Raw genomic sequence first — 26,595 nt, forward strand, 5'->3', positions numbered from 1 at the left:
CACTAGCCACTTTAACTATGCCACTTTGTTTACATACTCACCTCATGTATATACTATACTCGATACCATCTACTGTATCCTGCCTATGCTGCTCTGTACCATCACTCATTCATATATCCTTATGTACATATTCTTTATCCCCTTACACTGTGTATAAGACAGTAGTTTTGGAATGGTTAGTTAGATTACTTGTTGGTTATTACTGCATTGTCGGAACTAGAAGCACAAGCATTTCGCTACACTCGCATTAACATCTGCTAACCATGTGTATGTGACAAATACAATTTGATTTGATTTTAGAATGATAAGATAGGATGAACATAAATGTCTCAGAGTGGAAATGTAGGGGATGTATGTATTTATTTTGGAAGTCGTCTAGTTTCTGGTAAATGTTTAAAGAAGTGTCCTAGGTCTAGTTGACCATTTTTGTCCTGGAGTCTGATTCTGAAAGCAACTTGTTGATGAAACAAGCCATGCAGGGTCATAAGTGTAGACGTTATGAAGTTGCGTTCAGCAGTCTCCACCATTCCGCTCGTATGGTGATTGTGATGCTAATAATAACAACACGTCAGATGTGTGTCTTGCTCACTGTTCCCAAAACTGAGGACACAGGTCAAGTATGTCTTTGGTTTTAGGCCTTCATGTTGAATTATATCCACTGCTACTGAAACCTCTGTCATCATTCCTACTGCTACTGTACTTACCCTGGATCTGTGGTTGTTTTTGTTGTGTGCAGTCCCCTGCTAAAGCTGTGTACAATGCCCGCCACTGGAACCAGCCCGAGCCTGAAGAGATGCCCATGCCACCCCTGGCCCGCGCGCACACTGCTCCGGTGAGTACTACTCTAGGACACTAGCAAGGCACACACATTCTCTCTCTCTCTCCCTCTCTCTATTGAATTTGCTATCTCTAGCACGAAGATAACCATGTGTTGTCTAACAATGTGTTGTCCTAGAATAATGCATTGACCTAGGGCTGCGCGATATTGGAAGGTAATTACATTTTTACTTGCAATTTTAGATCAAAACAGCTTGAGTAAGCTGAAATAGAATGGTCATTCAAATTGTGTGGTTGGACAAGTGTGCACTTGGAATGCTGTTTTTGTTTGGCATTACAACAAATAAAAAAACGAATGGAGGAGAAGGTTGTAACCATAGAGATCCTATATGAGAGATCACAATGTCTCACAACGGATGTAGTTCCGCATGGAGAAAGTTGCATTCTGTGCATGATTCTCTGTATGGTTGTGCTCTGTATTTACAAATCAGTAATCACGTAGGTAAGGAGCCGGCAAAACCGACTTTGACAATGGATTATGTTATTGCAATGTCGCAGTGCTATTTCATGGTGTAATCTTGAAATGATCAAGCAGATAGTTATTTATTGAACCTTTATTTAACTAGGCAAGTCAGTTAAGTTAAGTCAGTTATTTTACAATGACTGACTACCTCGGCCAAACCCTAACCCAGACGACGCAGGGTCAATTGTGCACCGCCCTATGGAACTCCAATCACATCGAACCAGGGTCTGTTGTGACGCCTCAAGCGCTGAAATGCAGTGCCTTAGACCACTGTGCCACTCGGGACACACAGCCTCACATTAGTTGACTAAGTCCAAAACCGGTTTGTTTTCAATAAACAACGAACAATGGTAGCCTTCCTGTTCACTCATTCATATATGGATATTACAGTCAAGAAATAATAATATTTTAAACAGAGGTTATTTTCTATGTATAACATTCAGTTACTAGCAATTAAGCAGGCAACTAGTCCAAACCTGGTAGCTAGATGGCTAGCAGAGCAAAACAGTCAAATTGCAATGATTATAGGTCAACATGTAGGCTAGGCTTATGCCAGACAAGTAGATAACTAGTCCACTTCCTGATAACCTCGTAGCCCCAGCTCAGCGAATGGCAGGCTATGGAACCATCATCGACACTGGGTAAGGATATATTTGTGTGCTGATGTAGCTACCAAGCCATCTTATTAATTGAAAACGAGGGTAGTCTTTGCTTGCTAACTTTACTAACATCTGCATTCATCCATGCGTGCTGGCAAGATAGCCAATGCAATGGCAAGGCAGGACTAGCTAGCTACTGCACCCACTGGCAGGCAGCTTGTGGTCATTCGGTGTTCCAACAAGATGGCTGAAAAATAACGACAATAACTGGAACTTGGCTAGCTAGCTAACTAGCTAGGTAGTTGAGGGCTACAGATGGGCTAGCTAACATTAACTAGCTAACGTTACTGTTTTTGAGTAATGGATGCTGCAAAGTGCCAGTGGCTGAAGATAGGGTAAGTTCAAATATGGTGAGATAGATGGAACCGATTTTAGCTATCCAACATTGTAATTAGAGCTAGCTGGCTGGCTATGTGTTTGTTTATTTATTATTTAAAAAATGTATGCATATAAATACATGTCCCTGGCTAGCATACAGGTCAGCCGCAATGTAGCTAGCTAGCATTTCCTCCATGAATGAAGCAAACAAGCTATCTGGCTGACCTCCAGAAAAATGGACACTTGATAACAAGAGTAGTGTTGATGATTTTATATAAATGCTAGAAAACTGACTAGATTCATTATGCATTAGATAATCTAGCTAGTCCGGCGGTGGTCTGCATATGATTTCCTATGCTTTGACACGCGGAACCCGAAACTACCAGAACGGCTTTGTTAAAAAATATTCTGATTTGGTCTATTAAATTACTTGAGGGACTATGTCATAAACCTTAAAAGTTCAGGGATAAATCCCAACCAGTCTAATTGGAATGAATGGCTGTAGAGGCATAATCCAGTTTTTTTTTCTTATGCAGGAAAATAATAGTAAGGCATGTGATATATCAAATTGTGTAATAGAATCGTCAACCTAAAATATGGTCATATAAATGTTCTGTATAAATAGCCTTTTTTAAATATATGTAAACTGACCATAAATGTCTAATTTTTTGATTTCTTGGAAAGTTGAGTGCTATTTGATGATACAATATCAGTACTTGTTGCATTTACAACTTGTTTTATGTCCTACCATCAACTGATTTCAGCCAGTGTATGGCATTGTTTGAATGGAATGTTGGCACATTGGCAGTTCATTTGAAACATTAATGGAATCATTCCTCTTAAACTGGCTGGCTAGCTAGCTAACAAACATGTAGTGCAGATACTTTCTTAAAATGCATTATTTTACACGTCTCACAGCTTTGGAAAACCATGATTGACCAAAGGGATGACCTTTTGACTATCATAAGGTTCATGTCCATTCTAGTATTTTAATTCTATAGTTTTGACAGAGTAGGAAGCAAAGTGTTGGTCAGTGTTTCCAAGGGGAACCTAATTAGATTTAAATAGGTACATTCAGACAGATTCTTTAGAATATTCTTTGCCTTTTCCTTTCTAAGAACAAGTTGTTGCACAAACAATGCTGATATACTCCCACAGATACTGGCCTGTATATTAGAGCAAAAGTTTCTCAATGGATTTAGTGAGCCAGCTAGTTAGCCCCTAATACTAATCATTAGCTATCACAATTTTTGGCAACATCTGCAGCTTGCTAAAATCAACTAACTAGCGTTTTGCAGAATAAGCAAAGTGAAAAGCTGCGTCGTTCTTGGTTTGAAAAAATCTTGACTGCATGCTTATTTTTGCTCAATGTATGCGGAGTGAATCCTGAGCACGAGTGACTGCCTGCTTGAGTGACAGTGGGTGGGGCTTGGTGTGTGGGACTGGGAAGCAGAAAAAAGAGGAGCAATGAGTGGGAACTCGAGCAATAAAGTAAAACAAAACAAACGGGTGTTAGACAGCTAAGTGTCATTTCAAAATAGGGAGGGATCTTATAGTCCAGATCTTATATTTCTGAGGCTCTGTATCCAAGTGTGCAAATTCTTGCAGTATCTAGTGGGAATTTGGAAATGGACTCATTTCCTCATGCCCAAACAGGATTAGATACATACCGGTAGTTAAATGCCAAAAATATGATATTCACAATGTCATCACTAAGCAAGAAACTTGATTTTGACATGCGTTCAGTACCATTTTCTTGATTTTGCAAATCCATGACTATGGTATTAGCTAGCTAGTCATCATAGGCTTCTTGATCATTGGTTAGAAAGATGGCTATGACAGTTAGGCTACCAGTGTGCATGCACAAACGAATGACGACACATTGTATCGAAATCAAGAAGGCATGCAGAACGGACAGCCTCTGGAACTGGACCTCCCCATCTAGCTAGCTAGTAGAGGGGTACAAAAACCGCATACACAGATAGCTCATACAATTAGCTCATACAATTATATTTTGTTTGTCAATGACAAACATGTTGTAAAGTAAATACCCGCTTCAACTATATCTCATTGCATGCTAGTGCATAAAATCTCTAGTTGTTTTTTTTGGGCATAGGAAAGGGGACCCATCCAACATCAAGTTTGTGAAGAGGGGATACACATTTATGAAGGCTAGTGACCAAGGATGAAAAACCCGGTGACCACTAGTTGTTCTCGTATACCCATATTTAGGTCAATGTTCTAGATTTTTCATCAGTACTGTGTAAATTACATGCCCATTCAATCTATTTTGGGGTATAATTATCTTCATTTTTTTATGATCAGCAGGTACTTCAGATAATTTTTTTAATGACTGGTTTTATGTAAGATGGGTTGCATTCTCCCATCTTCGTGTAAGAAGACATTTTATTTCACAAAGTATGTTCTATTTCAATATCTACTGGATTGCCATTTCTTATGTTAGCCCCACCTCACCCCAGAAATGCAAATCAGTTTACAGAGAATGTCTGTCTCTGTCTGTCTAACAGATTCATAGATTTCCCAGATATGTTAATATTTACAAGTCATATGCAATAGTGACATGTTACACCAGTGCAGTAAACTAGTGGACTCTTATCAATACTGTTAAAATCAATTTGATCTGTGGGTATACGATGACACTTTGTAGTGGTCGTATGGTTGATTTCTCCCTAACCATTTTTATCTACCCACGCTGTTTACTGTTTGTTGTGTTCTGGTAGGCCCCTGAAAACTGTCCACTACGAGCCAAATGTCTGAGAGATTGTGGACAAAAAATGCTGTGTATTGAGACATATTGTTGTATGCATTTCTTTATGTGATGGCTAGATGTATAGCTAATGGAGATGACACATCTAGCTAGCTACTTTACAGTTTACGACATGCTCGCTCATGGCTATGTGAATTTATGTGTACTGACTATTATTAACTGCAGATAATAAAAGGTCTTTGCATTGCATGAGAGCTGTGTCTGTGCCGGCGTTTTAGCTTCCCATTGGACAGTCCGTCCTGGTTGTAATTAGAGGTCGACCGATTAATCGGAATGGGCGATTTAATTAGGGCCGATTTCAAGTTTTCAAAACAATCGGAAATTGGTATTTTTGGACGCCGATTTGCCGACTAAAAAAAAAATATATATATATTTTTTTTTATTTATTATTTTTTATACCTTTATTTAACTAGGCAAGTCAGTTAAGAACACATTCTTATTTTCAATGACGGCCTGGGAACGGTGGGTTAACTGCCTCGTTCAGGGGCAGAACGACCGATTTTCACCTTGTCAGCTCGGGGGATTCAATCTTGCAACCTTAGTTAACTAGTCCAACGCAATAACGACCTGCCTCTCTCTCGTTGCACTCCACAAGGAGACTGACTGCCTGTTACGCGAATGCAGTAAGCCAAGGTAAGTTGCTAGCTAGCATTAAACTTATCTTATAAAAAACAATCAATCATAATCACTAGTTAACTACACATGGTTGATGATCTTACTAGATATTATTGAACGTGTCCTAATCTGACTGAGCATACAAGTATCTGACTGAGCGGTGGTAGGCAGAAGCAGGCGCGTAAGGATTCATTCAAGCAGCACTTTCGTGCGTTTTGCCAGCAGGTCTTCGTTGTGCGTCAGGCATTGCGCTGTTTATGACTTTAAGCCTATCAACTCCCGAGATGAGGCTGGTGTAACCGAAGTGAAATGGCTAGCTAGTTAGCACGCGCTAATAGCGTTTCAAACGTCACTCGCTCTGAGCCTTCTAGTAGTTGTTCCCCTTGCTCTACATGGGTAACGCTGCTTCGATGGTGACTGTTGTCGTTGTGTTGCTGGTTCGAGCCCCCTGAGGAGCGAGGGGAGGGACGGAAGCTATACTGTTACACTGGCAGTACTAAAGTGCATATAAGAACATCCAATAGTCAAAGGTTAATGAAATACAAATTGTTTTGAGGGAAATAGTCCTATAATTCCTATAATAACTACAACCTAAAACTTCTTACCTGGGAATATTGAAGACTCATGTTAAAAGGAACCACCAGCTTTCATATGTTCTGAGCAAGGAACTGAAACGTTAGCTTTCTTACATAGCACATATTGCACTTTTACTTTCTTCTCCAACACTTTGTTTTTGCATTATTTAAACCAAATTGAACGTTTCATTATCTACTTGAGGCTAAATTGATTTTATTGATGTATTATATGAAGTTAAAATAAGTGTTCATTCAGTATTGTAATTGTCATTATTACAAATAAATAAATAAAAATCGGCCAATCAATAGGTATCAGCTTTTTTGGTCCTCCAATAATCGGTAACGGTATCAGCGTTGAACAATCATAATTGGTCGACCTCTAGTTGTAATGTTGACATGACACCAGAGATGGTCTAACTTCTTTGACAACGCTGGTCCTGCCATGCATGCAAAGCTAGCTAGAACCTCTTTGATAACTGGTATAACTTGCTAGCTAACTTAGCTCATCAAACAGTATTTTCTTTGCTATTTCTACACAATGGCACTTTATTAGAATCTCATTTTGAAGTCCCAAATTCCCACGAGATACTGCGAGAATTTGCGTGCTCATGTGTATAAAATCTTGTCACGGATTAGGAGCCACTCCCTTCAAAATATCACAGCCTCTTGTGATATGGATATTGCACATGTCAATATCGCAATGTTTATTAAAGTTGGAATAATCGTGCAGCCCTACATTAACCCAAAAGCAGCCTCACCTAAATTACATTTCAGAGGAGGAAATCTAAATCAATATTAACCATATTCTGTTTAGTCAAGACCTGACAACAATTCAGATAAGGGCAACTGGAATGAAAGTTGTTTGTCTTTTTAACTTTTTCAAATGTTTTCTGCTTTTTGACTCTCCAGGCCAGCGTATTGAGCGGAAGCAGCAAGGACACCAACTCCCACAAGGATGACGGTCTGTTCAAAGCTCCTCCCCCACCGCCCAAAGTCATCAAGTCTGTGACCATCCCCACTCAGCCTTACCAGGACATCGTCACGGCCCTCAAATGCAGAAAAGAACACAAGGAGGTGAGCCAGCCATGCTGGGGGATACTTCACGCCCTCAAGACAGTCAACATTATCTTTTCACTGTAAACATCCCCCAAACACTCATCTGCTATTTTCACAACTTGTTTGCATGCTGTTAGAGATTTATTAGTCTCATTATTCATTTCAGACACAGTTTAGCCTGTTAATGTCCATTTGGAGCGCAGTGTAAAGCTTGTCTTTGTTCATTTAAAACACAGCATGGGCTGGTCATGGCCTGAGGAGCATCTTGTTTTATTAAAGCACCACTGCCCCTACAAAGAAACTTCTCGTTTAAAAAATGGCCTATGTGGCATCGTTATGAGTGTACGACAAAGTGTAAATAGGATAACTTTGGTCATGAAGTCAATCTCGTCCTAAACAGAGATTTGCGAGATGATAGGAAAAAAATGTTATGTCACGAAATGAAGGGTACTGTAACAGTTTTCCTTGGGTTGGGTTTATTTCAATCCTGACCACAGCTGGAATCACCTAAGTATTCATCAAGAGGCTGCATTTCTTAATAACCAAGCCGAATCGGGAAGTTCAGCCCCCCTTTAAGGCCTAGCTATAGCTAGCAGATCTGCCTTCTGGTTCTTGACCAGACGGTTAGCTGCACATCCCCCTTGCCAATTGGGACTGAAGCTTAGCTATCTCGTTGGGCAGTTCCTTGGCCACACACACAATCGCGTGCCTAGGTCCAATCACTCGCCAGTAAACACAGACATGGTCTAATCTCTAGCAAGCAAACACACACAGCTGATCAGACACTTCCACTCCCAGCGGTGTTCTTGATGAGGGGGTATTATCCCAGTCAGCTAATAGAACTGATGGAGTGGAGCTGCTTTGCATGCTGGGTGACTTTTCTTTCCTTCTCTGGACACACATGAATACACAGAGAAACATTTTGGAACTTGCATTTGATAATATTCCTTCTATTTTAAATATCGTTTTTTTTTCTGGATCAAAACGAGTCTTAGGTGGTTGGACGTGGCAGAAGGCATGAGGGGGGCGTCGCCGACCAAACATTGTAGAGGCCCTCCTGTTGGCCCAATGACAAAATATAGCCGTTTTTAAGCTAATTTCCTGCAATTCTACGCATTTTGCCATAACTTATGCTGTCCTTATAACAAAATCAATGGGAGCCCATGCCATGGCAAAAATCCTGCCGAATGCATCCTTTTTAAATTTGAGATTCTTATTGACTAAACTTTTATTTTGGGGATTTTTACAGTTCTCAAATAGGATGTTTTTTCACAATATATAGATCAATTATATTTTCTTCATACTTTATATCTAAACAGTTTTCCATCCCTGAAATGTAAAATAAAAAAAAAAAGGATTTTACTGTTTGGACATAGGCAGCCCGAAAAAAATAAATAGGCGGTTATTGTTGCTCTATGCTCGGTACCATTTGCTTGTGTAAATGTCACTCATCATGTCATTATTGCTCCCCCTTGCAGCTGTACACGGTTGTGCATAATGTGAAGCACTTCAACGATGTGGTAGAGTTTGGTGAGAACCAGGAGTTTACTGACGACTTTGAGTACCTGGAGACTGGCCTGAAGAGCAGCCAGCCACTCAACACACGGTGCCTTAGGTAAGACAAATCCACTCAAAATTGTCCACGTTGGGGAAGGATCTTACCTGATTTAACATCCGTTCAATACATTTCCAAGTCTAGAAGATATGAGCAGATTTAGTATTAGTTATACTTGTCCACTTAATCTTCTATGTACTCTTCTCCTCTGAACTTCTTTAAACAACCAACCCCTCTCTTGCTCTCTGTGTAGTATAATCAGTCTAGCTGCAAGGTGTGCAATGCCCAGTTTCCGGATGCACCTACGGGCCAGAGGGAAGGTGGCTCAGGTCTTCAAGATGTTGAATGATGCCCCGCAGCATCCGGTAGGAATCTGTTCTAATCTACAACCGCAATTGACCCAAAATAAAGGGCTTCAGTAGGGTTACAATTAACCTCACTCTGCTTATTTGTGGTGGTAGCATGCCCTACTATTTGTCTTGTAGATACTTAAAAGTTCGCTATTTGAATATATAAGGGAACGATTCAAGGACTTCCCCTGCCACCAGTTGCTTCTGAACTCATTGTTGCCCCTACCCGCTCTCCCTTCACTCGTCTCCAGAACCTTGCCCTGTGTACGGCCTCTCTAATGTACATCCTAAGCAGAGACCGGTTGAACATGGACCTGGACCGGGCCAGTCTGGAGTTGATGATCAGACTGTTGGAGCTGGAGCATGATCACACGGGCCACCACCAGGACCAACTGACTGCCAAGGAGATAACCAAGGTCAAGGAGAAGATTCGCAAGTTGTGTGAGACGGTCCACAACAAGCACCTGGACCTGGAGAACATCACGGTATGCAGGGACAATCAGAATAATGATTATGTTTAATATTTATATTGATGATGATTGTGGGTTGGAGTTCTACAGCACTTTATTTTGTTTATTTTGCAGTCGTGTCACTTGGCCATGGAGACCCTGTTGTCGCTGACCTCAAAGAGAGCCGGCGACTGGTTCAAAGAGGAGCTGCGCTTACTGGGAGGCTTGGACCACATTGTAGACAAAGGTGGGTGTTTGTGTGTGTGCATGTTCTGTTGAACTGTCGGAGCAGCTTTCTGCGCCAGAAGCATACTTTTTTTTAGTTGTCCTAGTTCCTTTATTTGACAGTTGCATCTTCTCAAGTTCAACTCACTTTGTTAGGCTATATTCATTGGCATATACACTACTGTTCAAAAGTTTAGGGTCACTTAGAAATGTCCTTGTTTTGAAAGAAAATCATTTTTTTTGTCCATTAAAATAACATAACATTTATCAGAAATACAATGTAAACATTGTTAATGTTGTAAATGACTATTGTAGCTGGAAACGGTAGATTACTTTTATAAATGTATGAAATATCTACATAGGCGTACAGAGGCCCATTATTAGCAACCATCATGCCTGTGATGGTGCCAATGGCATGTTGTGTTAGCTAATCCAAGTTTATAATTTTAAAAAGCAGCCAAGAAGTGCTCAGCATATGTGGGAACTCCTTCAAGACTGTTGGAAAAGCATTCCAGGTGAAGCTGTTTGAGAGAATGCCAAGAGTGGCAAAGGGTGGCTATTTGAAGAATCTCAAATATATTTTGATTTGTACACTTTTTTTTGTCTACTACATGATTCCATATGTGTTATTTCATAGTTTTGATATCTTCACTATTATTCTACAATGTAGAAAATAGTAAAACTAAAGAAAAATCCTTGTAGAAGTAGGTGTGTATATGTACAGTTGAAGTCGGAAGTTTACATACACTTGGGTTGGAGTCATTAAAACTTGTTTTTCAACCACTCCGCAAATGTCTTGTTAACAAACTATAGAGTTGGGAAGTCAGTTAGGACATCTACTTTGTACATGACAAAAGTAATTTTTCCAACAATTGTTTACAGACAATTCCAGTGGGTCAGAAGTTTACATACATTAAGTTGACTGTGCCTTTAAACAGTTTGGAAAATTACAGAAAATTATGTCATGGCTTTAGAAGCTTCTGATAGGCTAATTGACATAATTTGAGTCAATTGGAGGTGTACCTGTGGATGTATTTCAAGGTCTACCTTCCAACTCTGCGCCTCTTTGCTTGACATCATGGGAAAATCAAAAGAAATCAGCCAAGACCTCAGATTTTTTTTAATCACCTCCAGTTGTCTGGTTCATCCGTGGGATCAATTTCCAAGTGCCTGAAGGTACCACGTTCGTCTGTACAAACAATAGTATGCAAGTATAAACACCATGGGACCACTTAGCTGTCATACTGCTCAGGAAGGAGACGCGTTCTGTCTCCTGGAGATGAACGTACTTTGGTGTGAAAAGTGCAAATCAATCCCAGAACAACAGCAAAGAACCTTGTGAAGATGCTGGAGGAAACAGGTACAAAAGTATCTAAATCCACTGTAAAACAAGTTTGTACTTTTTGTAGAAATGTCCTCTGGTCTGATGAAACAAAAATAGAACTGCTTGGCCAAATGACCATCGTTATGTTTTGGGGGAAAACGGGGAGGCTTGCAAGCCGAAGAACACCATCCCAACTGTGAAGCATGGGGGTGGCAGCATCATGTTGTGGGGGTGCTTTGCTGCAGGAGGGACTGGTGCACTTCACAAAATAGATGGCATCATGGGGAATGAAAATGATGTGGATATATTGAAGCAACATCTCAAGACATCAGTCAGGAAGTTAAAGCTTGGTCGCAAATGGGTCTTCCAAATGGACAATGACCCCAAGCATACTTCCAAAGTTGTGGCAAGTTGGCTTAAGGACAACAAAGTCAAGGTATTGGAGTGGCCATCACAAAGCCCTTACCTCAATCCTATAGAGAATGTGTGGGCTGAACTGGAAAAACATGTGCGAGCAAGGAGGCCTACAAACCTGACTCAGTTACACCAGATCTGTCAGGAGGGATGGGCCATAATTCACCTAACTTTTTGTGGAAGGCTACTTGAAACATTTTACCCAAGTTAAACAATTTAAAGGCAATGCTACCAAATACTAATTGAGTGAATATAAACTTCTGACCCACTGGGAATGTGTTTAAAGAAATGAAAGCTGAAATAAATCACTCTCTCTACTATTATTCTGACATACATACAGTTGAAGTCAGACTCCAGAGACGGGCACATCGTGCACCACTCCCTAGCATTCTTCTCGCCAATGTCCAGTCTCTTGACAACAAGGTTGATGAAATCCGAGCAAGGGTAGCATTCCAGAGGGACATCAGAGACTGTAACGTTCTTTGCTTCACGGAAACATGGCTCACTGGAGAGACGCTATCGGAATCGGTGCAGCCAGCTGGTTTCTCCACGCATCGCGCCGACAGAAACAAACATCTTTCTGGTAAGAAGAGGGGCATGCTTCATGGTTAACGTGACGTGGTGTGGCCACAACAACATACAGGAACTCAAGTCCTTCTGTTCACCTGATTTAGAATTCCTCACAATCAAATGTCGACCGCATTATCTACCAAGGGAATTCTCTTCGATTATAATCACAGCCGTATATATTCCCCCCCAAGCAGACACATCGATGGCTCTGAACGAACTTTATTTGACTCTTTGCAAACTGGAATCCATACATCCGGAGGCGGCATTCATTGTAGCTGGGGATTTTAACAAGGCTAATCTGAAAACAAGAGTCCCTAAATTTTATTAGCATATCGATTGCGCAACCAGGGCTGGAAAAACCTTGGATCATTGCTATTCTAACTTCCGCGACGCATATAAGGCCCTGCCCCGCTCTCCTTTCGGAAAAGCTGACCACGACTGAGGTCTGTTCAACGCTGGTCCGACGAGTCTGATTCCACACTCCAAGACTGCTTCCATCACGTGGACTGGGATATGTTTCGTATTGCATCAGACAACAACATTGACGAATACGCTGATTCGGTGAGCGAGTTCATTAGAACGTGTGTTGAAGATGTCGTTCCCGTAGCAACGATCAAAACATTCCCAAACCAGAAACCGTGGATTGATGGCAGCATTCGCGTGAAACTAAAAGCGCGAACCACTGCTTTTAATCAGAGCAAGGTGACACATGACCGAATACAAACAGTGTAACTATTCCCTCCGCAAGGCAATCAAACAAGCTAAGCGTCAGTATAGAGACAAAGTAGAATCTCAAATCAACGGCTCAGACACAAGAGGTATGTGGCAGGGTCTACAGTCAATCACGGATTACAAAAAGAAAACCAGCCCCGTCACAGACCAGGATGTCTTTCTCCCAGGCAGACTAAATCACTTTTTTGCCCGCTTTGAGGACAATGCAGTGCCACTGACACGGCCCGCAACTAAAACATGCGGACTCTCCTTCACTGCAGCCGACGTGAGGAAAACATTTAAACGTGTCAACCCTCGCAAGGCTGCAGGCCCAGACGGCATCCCCAGCCACGCCCTCAGAGCATGCGCAGACCAGCTGGCTGGTGTGTTTACGGACATATTCAATCAATCCCTATCCCAGTCTGTTGTTCCCACATGCTTCAAGAGGGCCACCATTGTTCCTGTTCCCAAGAAAGCTAAGGTAACTGAGCTAAACGACTACAGCCCCGTAGCACTCACTTCCGTCATCATGAAGTGCTTTGAGAGACTAGTCAAGGACCATATCACCTCCACCCTACCTGACACCCTAGACCCACTCCAATTTGCTTACCGCCCAAATAGGTCCACAGACGATGCAATCTCAACCACACTGCACACTGCCCTAACCCATCTGGACAAGAGGAATACCTATGTGAGAATGCTGTTCATCGACTACAGCTCGGCATTTAACACCATAGTGCCCTCCAAGCTCGTCATCAAGCTCGAGACCCTGGGTCTCGACCCCGCCCTGTGCAACTGGGTACTGGACTTCCTGACGGGCCGCCCCCAGGTGGTGAGGGTAGGCAACAACATCTCCACCCCGCTGATCCTCAACACAAGGGTGCGTTCTGAGCCCTCTCCTGTACTCCCTGCTCACCCACGACTGCGTGGCCACGCACGCCTCCAACTCAATCATCAAGTTTGCGGACGACACAACAGTGGTAGGCTTGATTACCAACAACGACGAGACGGCCTTCAGGGAGGAGGTGAGGGCCCTCGGAGTGTGGTGTCAGGAAAATAACCTCACACTCAACGTCAACAAAACTAAGGAGATGATTGTGGACTTCAGGAAACAGCAGAGGGAACACCCCCCTATCCACATTGATGGAACAGCAGTGGAGAGGTAGTAAGTTTTAAGTTCCTCGGTGTACACATCACAGACAAACTGAATTGGTCCACCCACACAGACAGCATCGTGAAGAAGGCGCAGCAGCGCCTCTTCAACCTCAGGAGGCTGAAGAAATTCGGCTTGTCACCAAAAGCACTCACAAACTTCTACAGATGCACAATCGAGAGCATCCTGTCGGGCTGTATCACCGCCTGGTACGGCAACTGCTCCGCCCACAACCGTAAGGCTCTCCAGAGGGTAGTGAGGTCTGCACAACGCATCACCGGGGGCAAACTACCGGCCCTCCAGGACACCTACACCACCCGATGTCACAGGAAGGCCATAAAGATCATCAAGGACAACAACCACCCGAGCCACTGCCTGTTCACCCCGCTTTCATCCAGAAGGCGAGGTCAGTACAGGTGCATCAAAGCTGGGACCGAGAGACTGAAAAACAGCTTCTATCTCAAGGCCATCAGACTGTTAAACAGCCACTAACATTGAGTGGCTGCTGCCAACACACTGACTCAACTCCAGCCACTTTAATAATGGGAATTGATGGGAAATGATATAAAATATATCACTAGCCACTTTAAACAATGCTACCTAATATAATGTGTACATACCCTACATTATTCATCTCATATGTATACGTATATACTGTACTCTATATCATCTACTGCATCTTTATGTAATACATGTATCACTAGCCACTTTAACTATGCCACTTTGTTTACATACTCATCTCATATATATATATATATATATATATACTGCACTCAATACCATCTACTGTATCTTGCCTATGCCGCTCTGTACCATCACTCATTCATATATCTTTATGTACATATTCTTTATCCCCTTACACTTGTGTCTATAAGGTAGTAGTTTTGGAATTGTTAGCTAGATTACTTGTTGGTTATTACTGCATTGTCGGAACTAGAAGCACAAGCATTTTGCTACACTCGCATTAACATCTGCTAACCATGTGTATGTGACAAGTAAAATTTGATTTGATTTGAAGTCGGAAGTTTACATACACCTTAGCCAAATACATATCAACTCAGTTTCACAATTTCTGACATTTAATCCTAGTAAAAACCACTTTATTTTAATGTGAAATATCAGAATAATAGTAATGAGTGATTTTATTTAGGCTTTTATTACTTTCATCACATTCCCAGTGGGTCAGAATTTTACATCATGCTTCATGATTGGATGGTGTTCTTCGGCTTGCAAGGCTCTCCCTTTTTCCCCCAAACACAACGATGGTCATTTGGCCAAGCAGTTCTATTTTTGTTTCATCAGACCAGAGGACATTTCTCCAAATGTGCAATTGCAAACCGTAGTCTGGCATTTTTATGGCCGTTTTGGAACAGTGGCTTCTTCCTTGCTGAGCAGCCTTTCAGGTTATGTCAATGTAGGACTTGTTTTACTGAGGATATAGGTACTTTTGTACCCATTTCCTCCAACATCTTCACAAGGTCCTTTGCTGTTGTTCTGGGATTGATTTGCACTTTTCGCACCAAATTACGTTCATCTCCAGGAGACAGACCGCGTCTCCTTCCTGAGCGGTATGACGGCTGTGTGGTGCCATGGTGTTTATACTTGCGTACTATTGTTTGTACAGATGAACGTGGTATCTTCGGGCGTTTGGAAATTTCTCCCAAGGATGAACCAGACTTGTGAAGGTCTACATTTATTTTCTGAGGTCTTGGCTGATTTCATTTGATTTTCCGATGATGTCAAGCATAGGCACTGAGTTTGAAGGTAGTCCTAGAAATACATCCACAGGTACACTTCCAATTGACTCAAATTAGGTCAATTAGCCTATCAGAAGCTTCTGAAGCCATGACATTATTTTCTGGAATTTTCCAAGCTGTTTAAAGGCACAGTCAACTTCTGACCCACCGGAATTGTGATGCAGTGAATTATAAGTGAAATAATCTGACTCCATTAATAATGACTCAAACCTAAGTGTATGTAAACTTCCGACTTCAACTGTATGTATGTTCATTCATTCAGTCATTCATTCATTGTGTGTGTCTCCTGCAGTAAAAGAATGTGTCCAGAACCTGAGCCAAGAGGATGACAAGGAGAAGCTGGTGTCGTCGCTATGGGGGGCAGAGAGGTGTCTAAGAGTACTAGAGAGTGTAAGTACAACATCAAGGAGTGTTAGTAGGCTCAGATGTTTTAAATTCATTCATTGAGTACAAAATGGGAAAGTAAATGAACTGCACTCTCAGCCTCATCTAACCACTTTTTATTTGACCATTTTAAAAGGCATTTCTATGTCTTCCTGTCCTTCCATTGCAGGTGACTGTCCAGAACCCAGAGAACCAGGGCTACCTGATCGCCTACAAGGACTCTCAGCTCATAATGTCCTCTGCCAGGTGAGAGCGACTGGAACACATGCTCATCTTTTGGTGACTGAGCCCTGATCTTTCACTCCACCTCTTCTCGCTCTGCCCAGTCCCCACCTCTAGTATACTAGTATAGAGACCAGTCCCTGTAAAGGACCCTGTGTTAAATCTCTGTGCCCTCAGTTTTTCTGGGACCCTAAGGCTTTGACACCCTTAGGTGGCCAAGGAAGTCCCATTTAATTTGTATGATCTAATCTCATTTCTCTCTCTCACTCAGAGGTTTGCGGTACTGTGTGGACATGATCCAGCGCTACAGCCGGGAGGTGAACAGCTCTTTGTGTTCGTCAGGCACGGCGCTGCCCCACTCCAGCTTTAGCAACGTGGGCAAGGCCGTGGAGGACTGCATGAGGGCTGTCATAGGGGTTCAGCTCAACCTCACCCACGACAATGGTAATATCACTGCATCAGCACGACTTCTACATTCGGCAACACTGTAGCTAGCGCATTGCGGTCCCTAGCTAGTGCCTTGTGCTCTCTGCTCTCCGTTGTCCCACGGACCTCATCACAGCTGTGCTTAGAGTCCCCATAACACACACCTTCTTGGTGTGTTCGGGCTGTAGTACTTAAGCCTGACTGGTCTCAGGCCACAGCTGACTACTGCAGGGTGGAGGGAGTGTGGTAACTATGGACTGTACTGTGGTTTTTAGAGTGGGGAAGCACTAAGACTGGAGAGCAGGACCAGCTCATCATCACAGCACTCAACTGCGTCCTACGGGTCCCACGCTACATACCTCAGGAACAACGCTTTGACATCCGAGTCCTGGTGAGCGTGTGTGTGTGAGAGGCCTTTATGTAAATGAGCACACAAATCCAATTACCTGTACGATCTCTGAAAAATGTGGGTCCTTTGTACCCACTTTATTTGAAGTGCCCACAGGTTGAGGAGACCTTGAACGCTGACAATAGCTTGAATGCCGAAATATTTTGTCAGTCCTCTAATCTTAATGAATGACTAAGTAGTTATTAAAACCGAAGCTTCAATGTAGTAATTTCAGGGTTGTTTTGTTATGGATCTTATTGAAGTGTATGTCCTTGAGTGCTTTTTTTTAACAGCATCTCTCGTCCGGTGTGTGTGCTGGTACAGGGCTTGGGGCTGCTGATTAACCTGGTGGAGTACAGTGCAAAGAACCGCCACAGTCTGGTGGACATGGAGTTCAACACAACCAGCCCTGAATGCAGCCAGGGAGAGGCAGGAGGAGATGAGACCCAGACCCCTGAACCAGTCCCAGCCTCTACAGAGATCGAGAACGGGGCAGAGCCACCTACAGCAGCCCCTTCAGAGGGTGCTGAGGAGAAGACCAAGGACTCTTCCTCGGGTGCCCTGGCTGCTCTGGTGCAGGTAAGAGTTTTGTTATAACTACATCACAACTTCAGCATAACTTGCAGAGAAATGAGGCCAAATAACACAGGAAATTGAGTTACTCTTGTGATTTTGTGTCTGTCTTTTCCTCCGTCCACAGTTCTTCCTGGAGCGGGAGCGAGCGGCCATATTGGCCGAGGCGCAGACTGATGACCTCATCAGTGAGGCGCCAAAACCCCAGGACCAGAGCGGGGAGTGGCAGGAGACGTCAGGCGAGATCCAGTGGGTCGCCACGGAAACGAACGACAGTGAAAATGACAAGGAGAAGGACACAAAGAAAGAGGAGGAAGAGGAAGAGCTGGACCTCAACAAAGGTAAAGATGTGTGTCTCTGTGTGTAAAATCCTATTTTTGCAACAGCAATTTTCAATGCTATCATTGCTCCATGTTGAGTGTTGTTCTCGCTCTGTGGTGTTGTAGCTCTACAGCATGCTGGGAAGCACATGGAGGACAGCATCGTGGCCTCCTACACAGCTCTGCTCCTGGGCTGTCTGTGTCAGGGCAGTCAGGTAAGCTTCTGGCAAATTAGCTATAACCCTGTTCCTCGATCCTGCCATTGGGGGTGCAGGCTTTTGTTCCATCTCAGCACCCACACACCTGATTCAATGAATCAATTAAGGGCTTGATTTCTGAGCATGCAGGATTGAAGTATAGGCTTCTGCAAACCAGTGCCATTCTTCTGTCTTGATCACAGATCTCTTAGTGTGCTTCACACTTGTGCGTGAAGTTGAAGCTTGTCAAATCAAATGTATTGGTCACATACGTCCACGTGTTTAGCAGATGTTATTGCGGGTGTAGCGAAAGGCTATTACAATATTAGTTACAAAATAAATAAAGTATACATATTAACAAATAAGTGAAAAGGTAAGGCAGCTGCAGTGCGGTACTTTGTTCATGGTGAATTAAAGAGGACATGATCGTGGTCTAAGACGCTGCTTCCATATACCGCTGCAGCATGTGTTCGGATCCGGACCACTTATTTCAGCAACTCTCTCTTTCCTCTTTACCTCTGTCCTGTCCAATGAACAAGTACAAGAGGATTGGGACTTTAGAAGGAAACATTACAAAATAAAAGTGAACCTGATCACTGATGCATAATGCTGTATCAGAATTCACTTGTGTTAATAGTTAGCTATTAAACAGAACATAATGAAACAATACATTCACATTAAAACAACCTGTTTTTGGAATTTAAGAAAAAAACCTAGTTTGAAGCTTAAGTGTCTCGTTGAAGCCTATTGCTAAATTGAAATCTGTGGGAAAAGCTAGTATCCTACTCCCCTAAACATCTCATTGTGATACTGATATTCTGGTCCACCTACATCGGTGCAGAGTTGACCAAGAGCTCTCCGGACTCAAAAACCAAACTTGTTATTGCTCAGGTTTTGTAGCTGGTTGCACATATATTTTAGGCGAGAGGAAAATGTTGCAGATTGCCACTTGATGTGTATTTGCTCATCTCTCCTCAGGTTAATGTGATTAATGTGCGGGGAAACCTACCCAAGGGAGATTTCTCCATCATGACGGAAATGCTGAAGAAGTTCTTGAATTTCATGAACCTCACTGTAAGTGGGGAATGTCTTTTTGATAATGGCCTAGCGTCTCACATGACGTAAAACAATATATACCAGACACACAAACACAATACAAGCTAACTTGCTTTCCACCCTCTCTTTTTCAACAGTGTGCATTTGGAACCACAGGGCATAAATCCATCTCTCGTGTCATAGACTACCTGGAGCACTGTTAGCAAATCCTTCTTTGCACTCTGACTGCACATAACGGTCCTGCTAGATCTGGCAACCCCAGCAGGAGGGGCTGTACAGAGAATCCACCAGAGGTCAACAGTGTTCCCCGGCAACGCTTCAACCTGCGTCCTCATTCTGAAGAGCAAGACACACAAACTCAGCACTTTCTGAACCAAAGCCACGTAAACATGTACCATTGATTTGAATCAATGCTGTTTTAAATCTTCACACCATCCAACTACTGGTAAGATTCCTAGTTGCAGAGGACAGCTTGAGACTGCTGGCATGTGGAGTGAGTTTTTGTATTTTTTATATATATATATATATATATATTGAATCAAGGATGTAATCATTGATTAGCTTGAAAATAGCACTCATGGACACGTGTCAACAATGTCTGTTAAGTTGTGTGGAATGGTTGAATGCAAAAGATCAGTGTAGCCATTTACATGTTTGCCCCTGACGGTTGTAGAAAAGGGAAGGTCATTGTGGAAGACCCCTGTAGTTCTCTCTAAGCTAAGCTTCAGCTCTGAATATGTCCAGTATCTGTATAAGCTTACTGTCATGTCGAAATTCACCTCTGTTGAAATATGTTTTTCTTCAGTGCATCATGCTTGTTTAAGTTTTTAGAATGGCATGTCATTTAACAATCTAAATAGATTTAAAAGAGCTCAGCAGCTCTGGATGACTGTTAATGTTATTTAAATCTTTGTTTTTAAATAATGGCACTTGGCATTGTTTTCCTTCCTGCCTTTCCCAATTTGACTTTACAGTAAAGAAATTGAGTTTTGTTTGTTTTTAAAATAGCAGTTCAGATGATTTTAATGATTGTGGTTTTCATGTATTTATTTTACCATTAATGATCCAGATCTGATGCTGCTTAAGATGTTTCAAGTCTCTTTACCTTTTACATGTTCCACCGAACATGTCACTTGAAGTGGCTGGGTATAATAACTGCTGTATATACGGTTTTATTAGACTCGGAGAGTCCTTGGTAAACCGGCCTGACATTAATAATAACCAAACCTCAGCAAACTGGCATAATCCTCACTGAAAAGGATTGTTCTTTGCCTATTATATTGTAACATTTGTTCTGTGGGCATTGTATCTAACCACTTCAAGTAGTGCCTATCCGGAACGAACACCTAGCCCAGGGTTCACCTCTGGTCCTGGAGAGCTGCAGGGTCCATCCAGTCCTGCAATAACACACCTGATTAATATATATATAATAAAGATCAAATCTAATCAATTGTTACTGCAAGGCTGGATTGCAAGCCTATATACACAAGCATTTCGCTACACTCGCATTAACATCTGCTAACCATGTGTATGTGACAAATAAAATTGGATTTGATTTGACCTAGTACCCTGTGTTGGTGACCCCTGTCCTAGCCCCAACCCCCTAGGTACTTGTGGAGGTCTGAGAGGACTGGATGGTAAAATTCTACCTAGCCTAACAGAGGGAAAAGTGAAGTTGCTACCATATCTTTTTATGCATATCCTTTCGGCTCTACACAAGTGGTGGCAGTGGTTGGCTTTGTGTCTTATGTCTAGTTGGACCTGACCTTCCTACTCTGAGCGGTGAATCCCCTTAACATCCTTCCAGCTATACTATAACTAGTCCTTGTCCTCCAAGAAGATAGTGTTTGACTGACAGCTATACTGATAGCCGTTTCATGTAATTTCCCTCTGATTTGTAGAGCTGCAGTTGAACAGACATGTTTCTTGCGAGTTGATTTGCAAATCTGGTCGTGGATGGAATTTCAGAATGTAAATAAAAACATCTGTAAATAGTGGTTAATGGATGTTAGAATGCTAGACTACTTTTCTGAAGCTGATATTTTTATTTTATACAACATTTCTCAGTTGTCATTTGAAGTAAAAACAAAAAATGTATAAAAAAAGACAACTGCAAGGCAAAAAATGTTTGTACTGGTTTTGAGGACATTCTTTGGCTACAGAATTGTAACTCAAATAAAAAGTTGCTACTTTCAGTATACTACTATCTTTCTCATGTATTTTTTGAGAAATACTTGTGTATGCATTCTGCCATTACCATACTGATGTGCTTAGCCTCAGGTGGCAGACACTTAAAAAAAAAAAAATGTAATAGAACTTCATATTGGTATTTGTGTGAAGAAGAGACCGTATGCATGACTGTATTCTATCTTGTTTATCCTTATTTTCTCACCCCTATGAGGCCATGCCTCTGTTTTTTTTGGCAGTGTGCGTGTGTGATGCTTCTCTTCTCACTCGCCCTCTCTCTCTGTGTCTCTGTGTGTGTTCATTCACCCTGACAGACTCACAGAGCTGACTTCGACTGTACACAGACCGAGTGAGTTACACAATAGAAACAAGCGTTTTATACTTAACAAAGCACCACATATTGACAGTTGGCTTTCTGCTTGACTGGCAGCTGTTTAATCGAGACATATGCTGGTATATGTTAATACCCCATTCTCTTAAACCAACAAAATGCTAAAGGAAGCCTTCTGGGAATTATTTTAATATCTGGTAACCTGACAGACAAATACACATGATTATGTCTGAACCTGACAAGACATGGCAACATAAGCTGTGAAAATGTAGCCATGCAGCACAACTACCTTGACTTAATGTACGAGGCCAATGTGAGATCATGGAGTGCAACGTCTCGATGGCGACAGTATGTCAATGGAAGGGATAGACAGGAGTTCCATGTGTTCTCTTTTTTTTTCATAGCTCATTATTGTGTTTGAATTCCAGGCAGGCAAGAGAGATCTATTCTCAATTCAAATGTAATCAATGTCAGAAGTGCTGGATACTTAAGTGTAGAAAACGTGGATGAATATGAATGGAGAGGTAGTATTACCAAAGATGGCAGATAAATTAAGATGTCTTACTCAGGCTGTTTACCATAGACACCAATGTGATTGCAGCGGGGTCTGGTCTGGTTAGTTCAGTGACCGTATATGAACCAGAAAAAAAGGAGCGAGTGAAATGTCTCGCTTCCTCTTCTGTCTCTGGTTTTACCCAGAGGCTAATTGGATTGATGTTAATTCCCTCAATGAGCATCGAGATCCTGCTGGGAGGATGGGGAGGGGGGGAGAAAGGAAAATCATCATCTCTCCTGTCTCTCCCAATCAGCCCGTTATTCTCCGTTCATCTCTCTGAGGGGTTTTCAATTGGGCAGAATGGCCACCAGGTGGCGAGAGCACCAAAGCACTGACCATATGTGCCTCAATATACCGGTGAACAGGTAGAGAGAGACACGCTCTAGATTTGATCTTACACTGGAAGACTTGAGTTTCTCATTTGTGCCTTCAAAAAAACACGCAGCAGCCTCCTCATCAGTGGTGCTACCTGCCTTTTCTCTCACAGGCCGAAAACACCAAATGAAGAAGACAAAACGCAGACGCAGAAGTACACACTCTAGGAACCAGGGGAAAATGTACACTTTCCCATGACCGTCATCAATGCACAAACACACACACTTGGGGGCTCTTTAATCTTGCACCTTAAATTATTGACTGGCACAGCAGAGTCAATAGCACATCTGTATTCCTGAGTGTGTATGACCTGCACTGTAATGGATGGCTTTCATGTCTTCAGACCAGCCAGATGACTTATTTGAAGGCAAGGTAGATATGAGCCATGCTAGAGTTGTTTCTACTTTTCTATTTTTTATTTCACCAGGTAGGCTAGTTGAGAACAAGTTCTCATTTACAAGATAAAGCAAAGCAGTGCAACACAGAGTTACACAACCAAACATACAGTCAATAACACAATAGAAAAGTCTGTACAGTGTGAGCAAATTAGGTAAGATTAGGGAGGTACGGCAGTAAATAGGCCGTAGTGGCGAAATAATTACAATTAAACACTGGAGTGATAGATGTGCAGAAGATGAATGTGCAAGTAGAGATACTGGCGTGCAAAGGAGCAAAAAATAATAATAATACGGGGATGAGGTAGTTGGATGGGCTATTTACAGATGGGCTATGTACAGGTGCAATGATCTGTAAGCTGCTCTGACAGCTGATGCTTAAAAGTTAGTTAGGGAGATATGAGTCTCCAGCTTCAGTGATTTATGCAATTCGTTCCAGTCATCTGCAGCAGAGAACTGGAAGGAAAGGCGGCCAAAGGCAGAATTGGCTTTGGGGGTGACCAGTGAAATATACCTGCTGGAGTGCGTGCTACGGGAGAGTGCTGCTATGGTGACCAGTGAGCTGAGAGAAGGCGGGGCTTTACCTAGCAGGGTCTTGTAGATGACCTGGAGCCAGTGGGTTTGGTGATGAATATGAAGCGAGGGCCAGGCAACGAGAGCATACAGGTCACAGTGGTGGGTAGTATATAGGGCTTCAGTGACAAAATGGATGGCACTGTGATAGACTGTGAACAGGCAGTGGCTCGGGTGGTAGTCCTTGATGATCTTTATTACCTTCCTGTGACATCGGGTGCTGTTGGTGTCCTGGAGGGCAGTACAATTTGCTGAGTAGAGTGTTGGAGGCTATTTTGTAAATGACATCGCCAAAGTCAAGGATCGGTAGGATAGTCATTTTTACAAGGGTGTTTGGCAGCATGAGTGAAGGATGCTTTGTTGCGAAATAGGAAGCCAATTCTAGATTTAATTTTGGATTGGAGATGTGAGTCTGGAAGGAGAGTTTACAGTCTAACCAGACACCTAGGTATTTGTAATTGTCCACATATTCTAAGTCAGAACCGTCCAGAGTAGTGATGCTGGACGGGCGGGCAGGTGCTGGCAGCGATCGTTTGAAGAGCATGCATTTAGTTTTACTTGCATTTAAGAGCAGTTGGAGGCCACGGAAGGAGTGTTGTATGGAATTGAAGCTCGTCTGGAGGTTAGTTAACACATTTCTCACGCCAGAGGTGAGTCAGTCTTGAGTGAGGAGGAGAAGAAGAGGGATGTGCGTGCATGTGTGTTTGCGTTCATGTACAGTATAAGAGTGTTGATGTGAGATGGTCAACCCAATGGAGTGTCTTGGTTCAGCCTCAGCAGATTATCTGTGGGATTGAACACACGTAGTTTCAATGCATTGTAAAAAGGAACACTTCAGCCTTCAGAAAGTATTCAGACCACAATTTGTTACATTACAGCCTTATTCTAAAAATTAATTTTTTTATTTTTATAATCTCTTTAGTAAATGTATTAAACATTTAAAATAAATGCCTTATTTACATAAGTATTCAGACCGTTTGCTATGAGACTCGAAATTGAGCTCAGGTGTATCTTGTTTCCATTGATATTCCTTGAGATGTTTCTACAACTTGATTGGAGTTCACCGGAGGTAAATTCAATTGATTGGACATGATTGGGAAAGGCACACACATGTCTATATTAGGTCCCACAGTTGACAGTGCATGTCAGAGCAAAAACCAAACCATAAGTTCGAAGGGAATTGTCCAGAGAGCTCCGAGACAGGATTGTGTCGAGGCACAGATCTGGAGAAGGGTACTAAAAAAATGTCAGCAACATAGAAGGTCCCCAAGAACACAGTCGCCTCCATAATTCTTAAATGGAACAAGTTTGAAACCACCAAGACTCTTCCGCTGGCCTACCTGGCCAAACTGAACAATCGGGGAAGAAGGGCCTTGGTCAGGGAGGTCATCAAGAACCTGATGGTCACTCTGACAGCACTCTAGAGATCCTTTGTGGAGATTGGAGAACCTTCCAGAAGGACAACAATCTCTGTAGCACTCCACCAATCAGGCCTTTATGGTAGAGTGGGCAGACGGAAGACACTCCTCAGTAAAAGGCACATAACAGCCCGCTTGTAGTTTGCCAAAAGGTACCTAAAGACTCTCAGAACACGAGAAACAAGATTCTCTGGTCTGATGAAACCAAGATTGAACTCTTTGGCCTGAATGCCAACCGTCACATCTGGAAGAAACCAGTCACCATCCCTACGGTGAAGCATGGTGGTGTCAGCATCATGCTGTGGGGATGTTTTTCAGAGTCCGGGACTGGGAGACTAGTCAGGATCGAGGAAAAGATGAACGGAGCAAAGTACAGAGAGATCATTGATAAAAATCTGCTCCAGAGTGATCAGCACCTCAGACTGGGGTGAAGGTTCACCTTCCAACAGGACAAAGACACAGCCAAGATAGCTGTGCAGCAACACTCCCTATCCATCCTGACAGAGCTTGAGAGGATCTGCAGATAAGAAATGGGAGAAACTCCCCAAATGCAGGTGTGCCATGTAGCATCATACCCAAGAAAACTTGAGCCTGTAATCGCTGCGCAAGGTGCTTCAACAAAGTGCTGAGTAAATGGTCTGAGTACTTATGTAAATGTTATTATTTTTTAAATATTTTTTACAAATAAATTAGCAAACATTTCTAAAAACCTGTTTTTGCTTTGTCATTATGGGTTATTGTGTGAATATTGATACGATTAATTAAAAAATATATATGAATAAGGCTGTAAGGTAACAATGTGGAAAAAGTCAAGGGGTCTGAATACTTTCCGATTGCACTGTACATGTTAAATACACAGACTTTCCGTTCCTCTCTGATATAATCCTAGTTGACCCTGACAATTGTCTCCCTGGACAGAGGTTAAGCGTGTGGATAGGGTCTTAAGGGAGGTGAGAGACTTTATAATTCTTATGACAGTATGTGTGGGAACATGGAATAATCTTAGACATAAAGCCTCATGTACTGAACAATACCATACAGGGACCAGAGAGTGCAGACTGTCGTCTAGATCTTTCTCTCTCTCTCTACTCAGTATTATTTTACTCTTTGCTTATGCTATTTGTTTCACTCTTTCTCCATTTCTCAATCAATGTCTGTCTCTCTGTAAGCTTTGTCTCTTGATCCCTTCTCAACTCGGTCCTCTCTCCTCCATTTTCCACTGTCTGTTTAATTTACCCTGCATGTTTTGGAGATGTTTCTGATTGACTGCCAGTACACCACATCTGAAGGCCCAGCTACTAGCTTGACTGTATGAAATAGCTGAGGTTCTACTGACTTCAGAGGGGCTGACAGTCAGAAACATATCTCGGGGCAC

The 26,595-nt window shown here is 42.4% G+C and overlaps 1 protein-coding gene across 1 annotated transcript in view; it reads left to right on the plus strand.

Moving 5' to 3' along the window:
* Positions 1–21,585, plus strand: part of LOC110502510 (wings apart-like protein homolog) — a 37,800-nt gene extending 16,215 nt beyond the window's left edge. The window contains exons 6-20 of the mRNA XM_021580578.2: positions 737–832; positions 7,165–7,329; positions 8,790–8,926; positions 9,120–9,231; positions 9,468–9,701; positions 9,801–9,912; positions 16,112–16,209; positions 16,373–16,449; positions 16,697–16,869; positions 17,127–17,242; positions 17,564–17,818; positions 17,940–18,153; positions 18,259–18,347; positions 19,308–19,403; positions 19,523–21,585. Coding sequence (XP_021436253.2) covers positions 737–832; positions 7,165–7,329; positions 8,790–8,926; positions 9,120–9,231; positions 9,468–9,701; positions 9,801–9,912; positions 16,112–16,209; positions 16,373–16,449; positions 16,697–16,869; positions 17,127–17,242; positions 17,564–17,818; positions 17,940–18,153; positions 18,259–18,347; positions 19,308–19,403; positions 19,523–19,588 — 2,040 coding nt within the window. The 3' untranslated portion in view covers positions 19,589–21,585. The remainder of the gene's footprint in view (positions 1–736; positions 833–7,164; positions 7,330–8,789; positions 8,927–9,119; positions 9,232–9,467; positions 9,702–9,800; positions 9,913–16,111; positions 16,210–16,372; positions 16,450–16,696; positions 16,870–17,126; positions 17,243–17,563; positions 17,819–17,939; positions 18,154–18,258; positions 18,348–19,307; positions 19,404–19,522) is intronic.
* The last annotated feature ends 5,010 nt before the right edge of the window (positions 21,586–26,595 follow it).

The sequence above is a fragment of the Oncorhynchus mykiss genome, chromosome 23 (assembly GCF_013265735.2).
Source record: "Oncorhynchus mykiss isolate Arlee chromosome 23, USDA_OmykA_1.1, whole genome shotgun sequence".
NCBI classification, from domain to species: domain Eukaryota; kingdom Metazoa; phylum Chordata; class Actinopteri; order Salmoniformes; family Salmonidae; genus Oncorhynchus; species Oncorhynchus mykiss.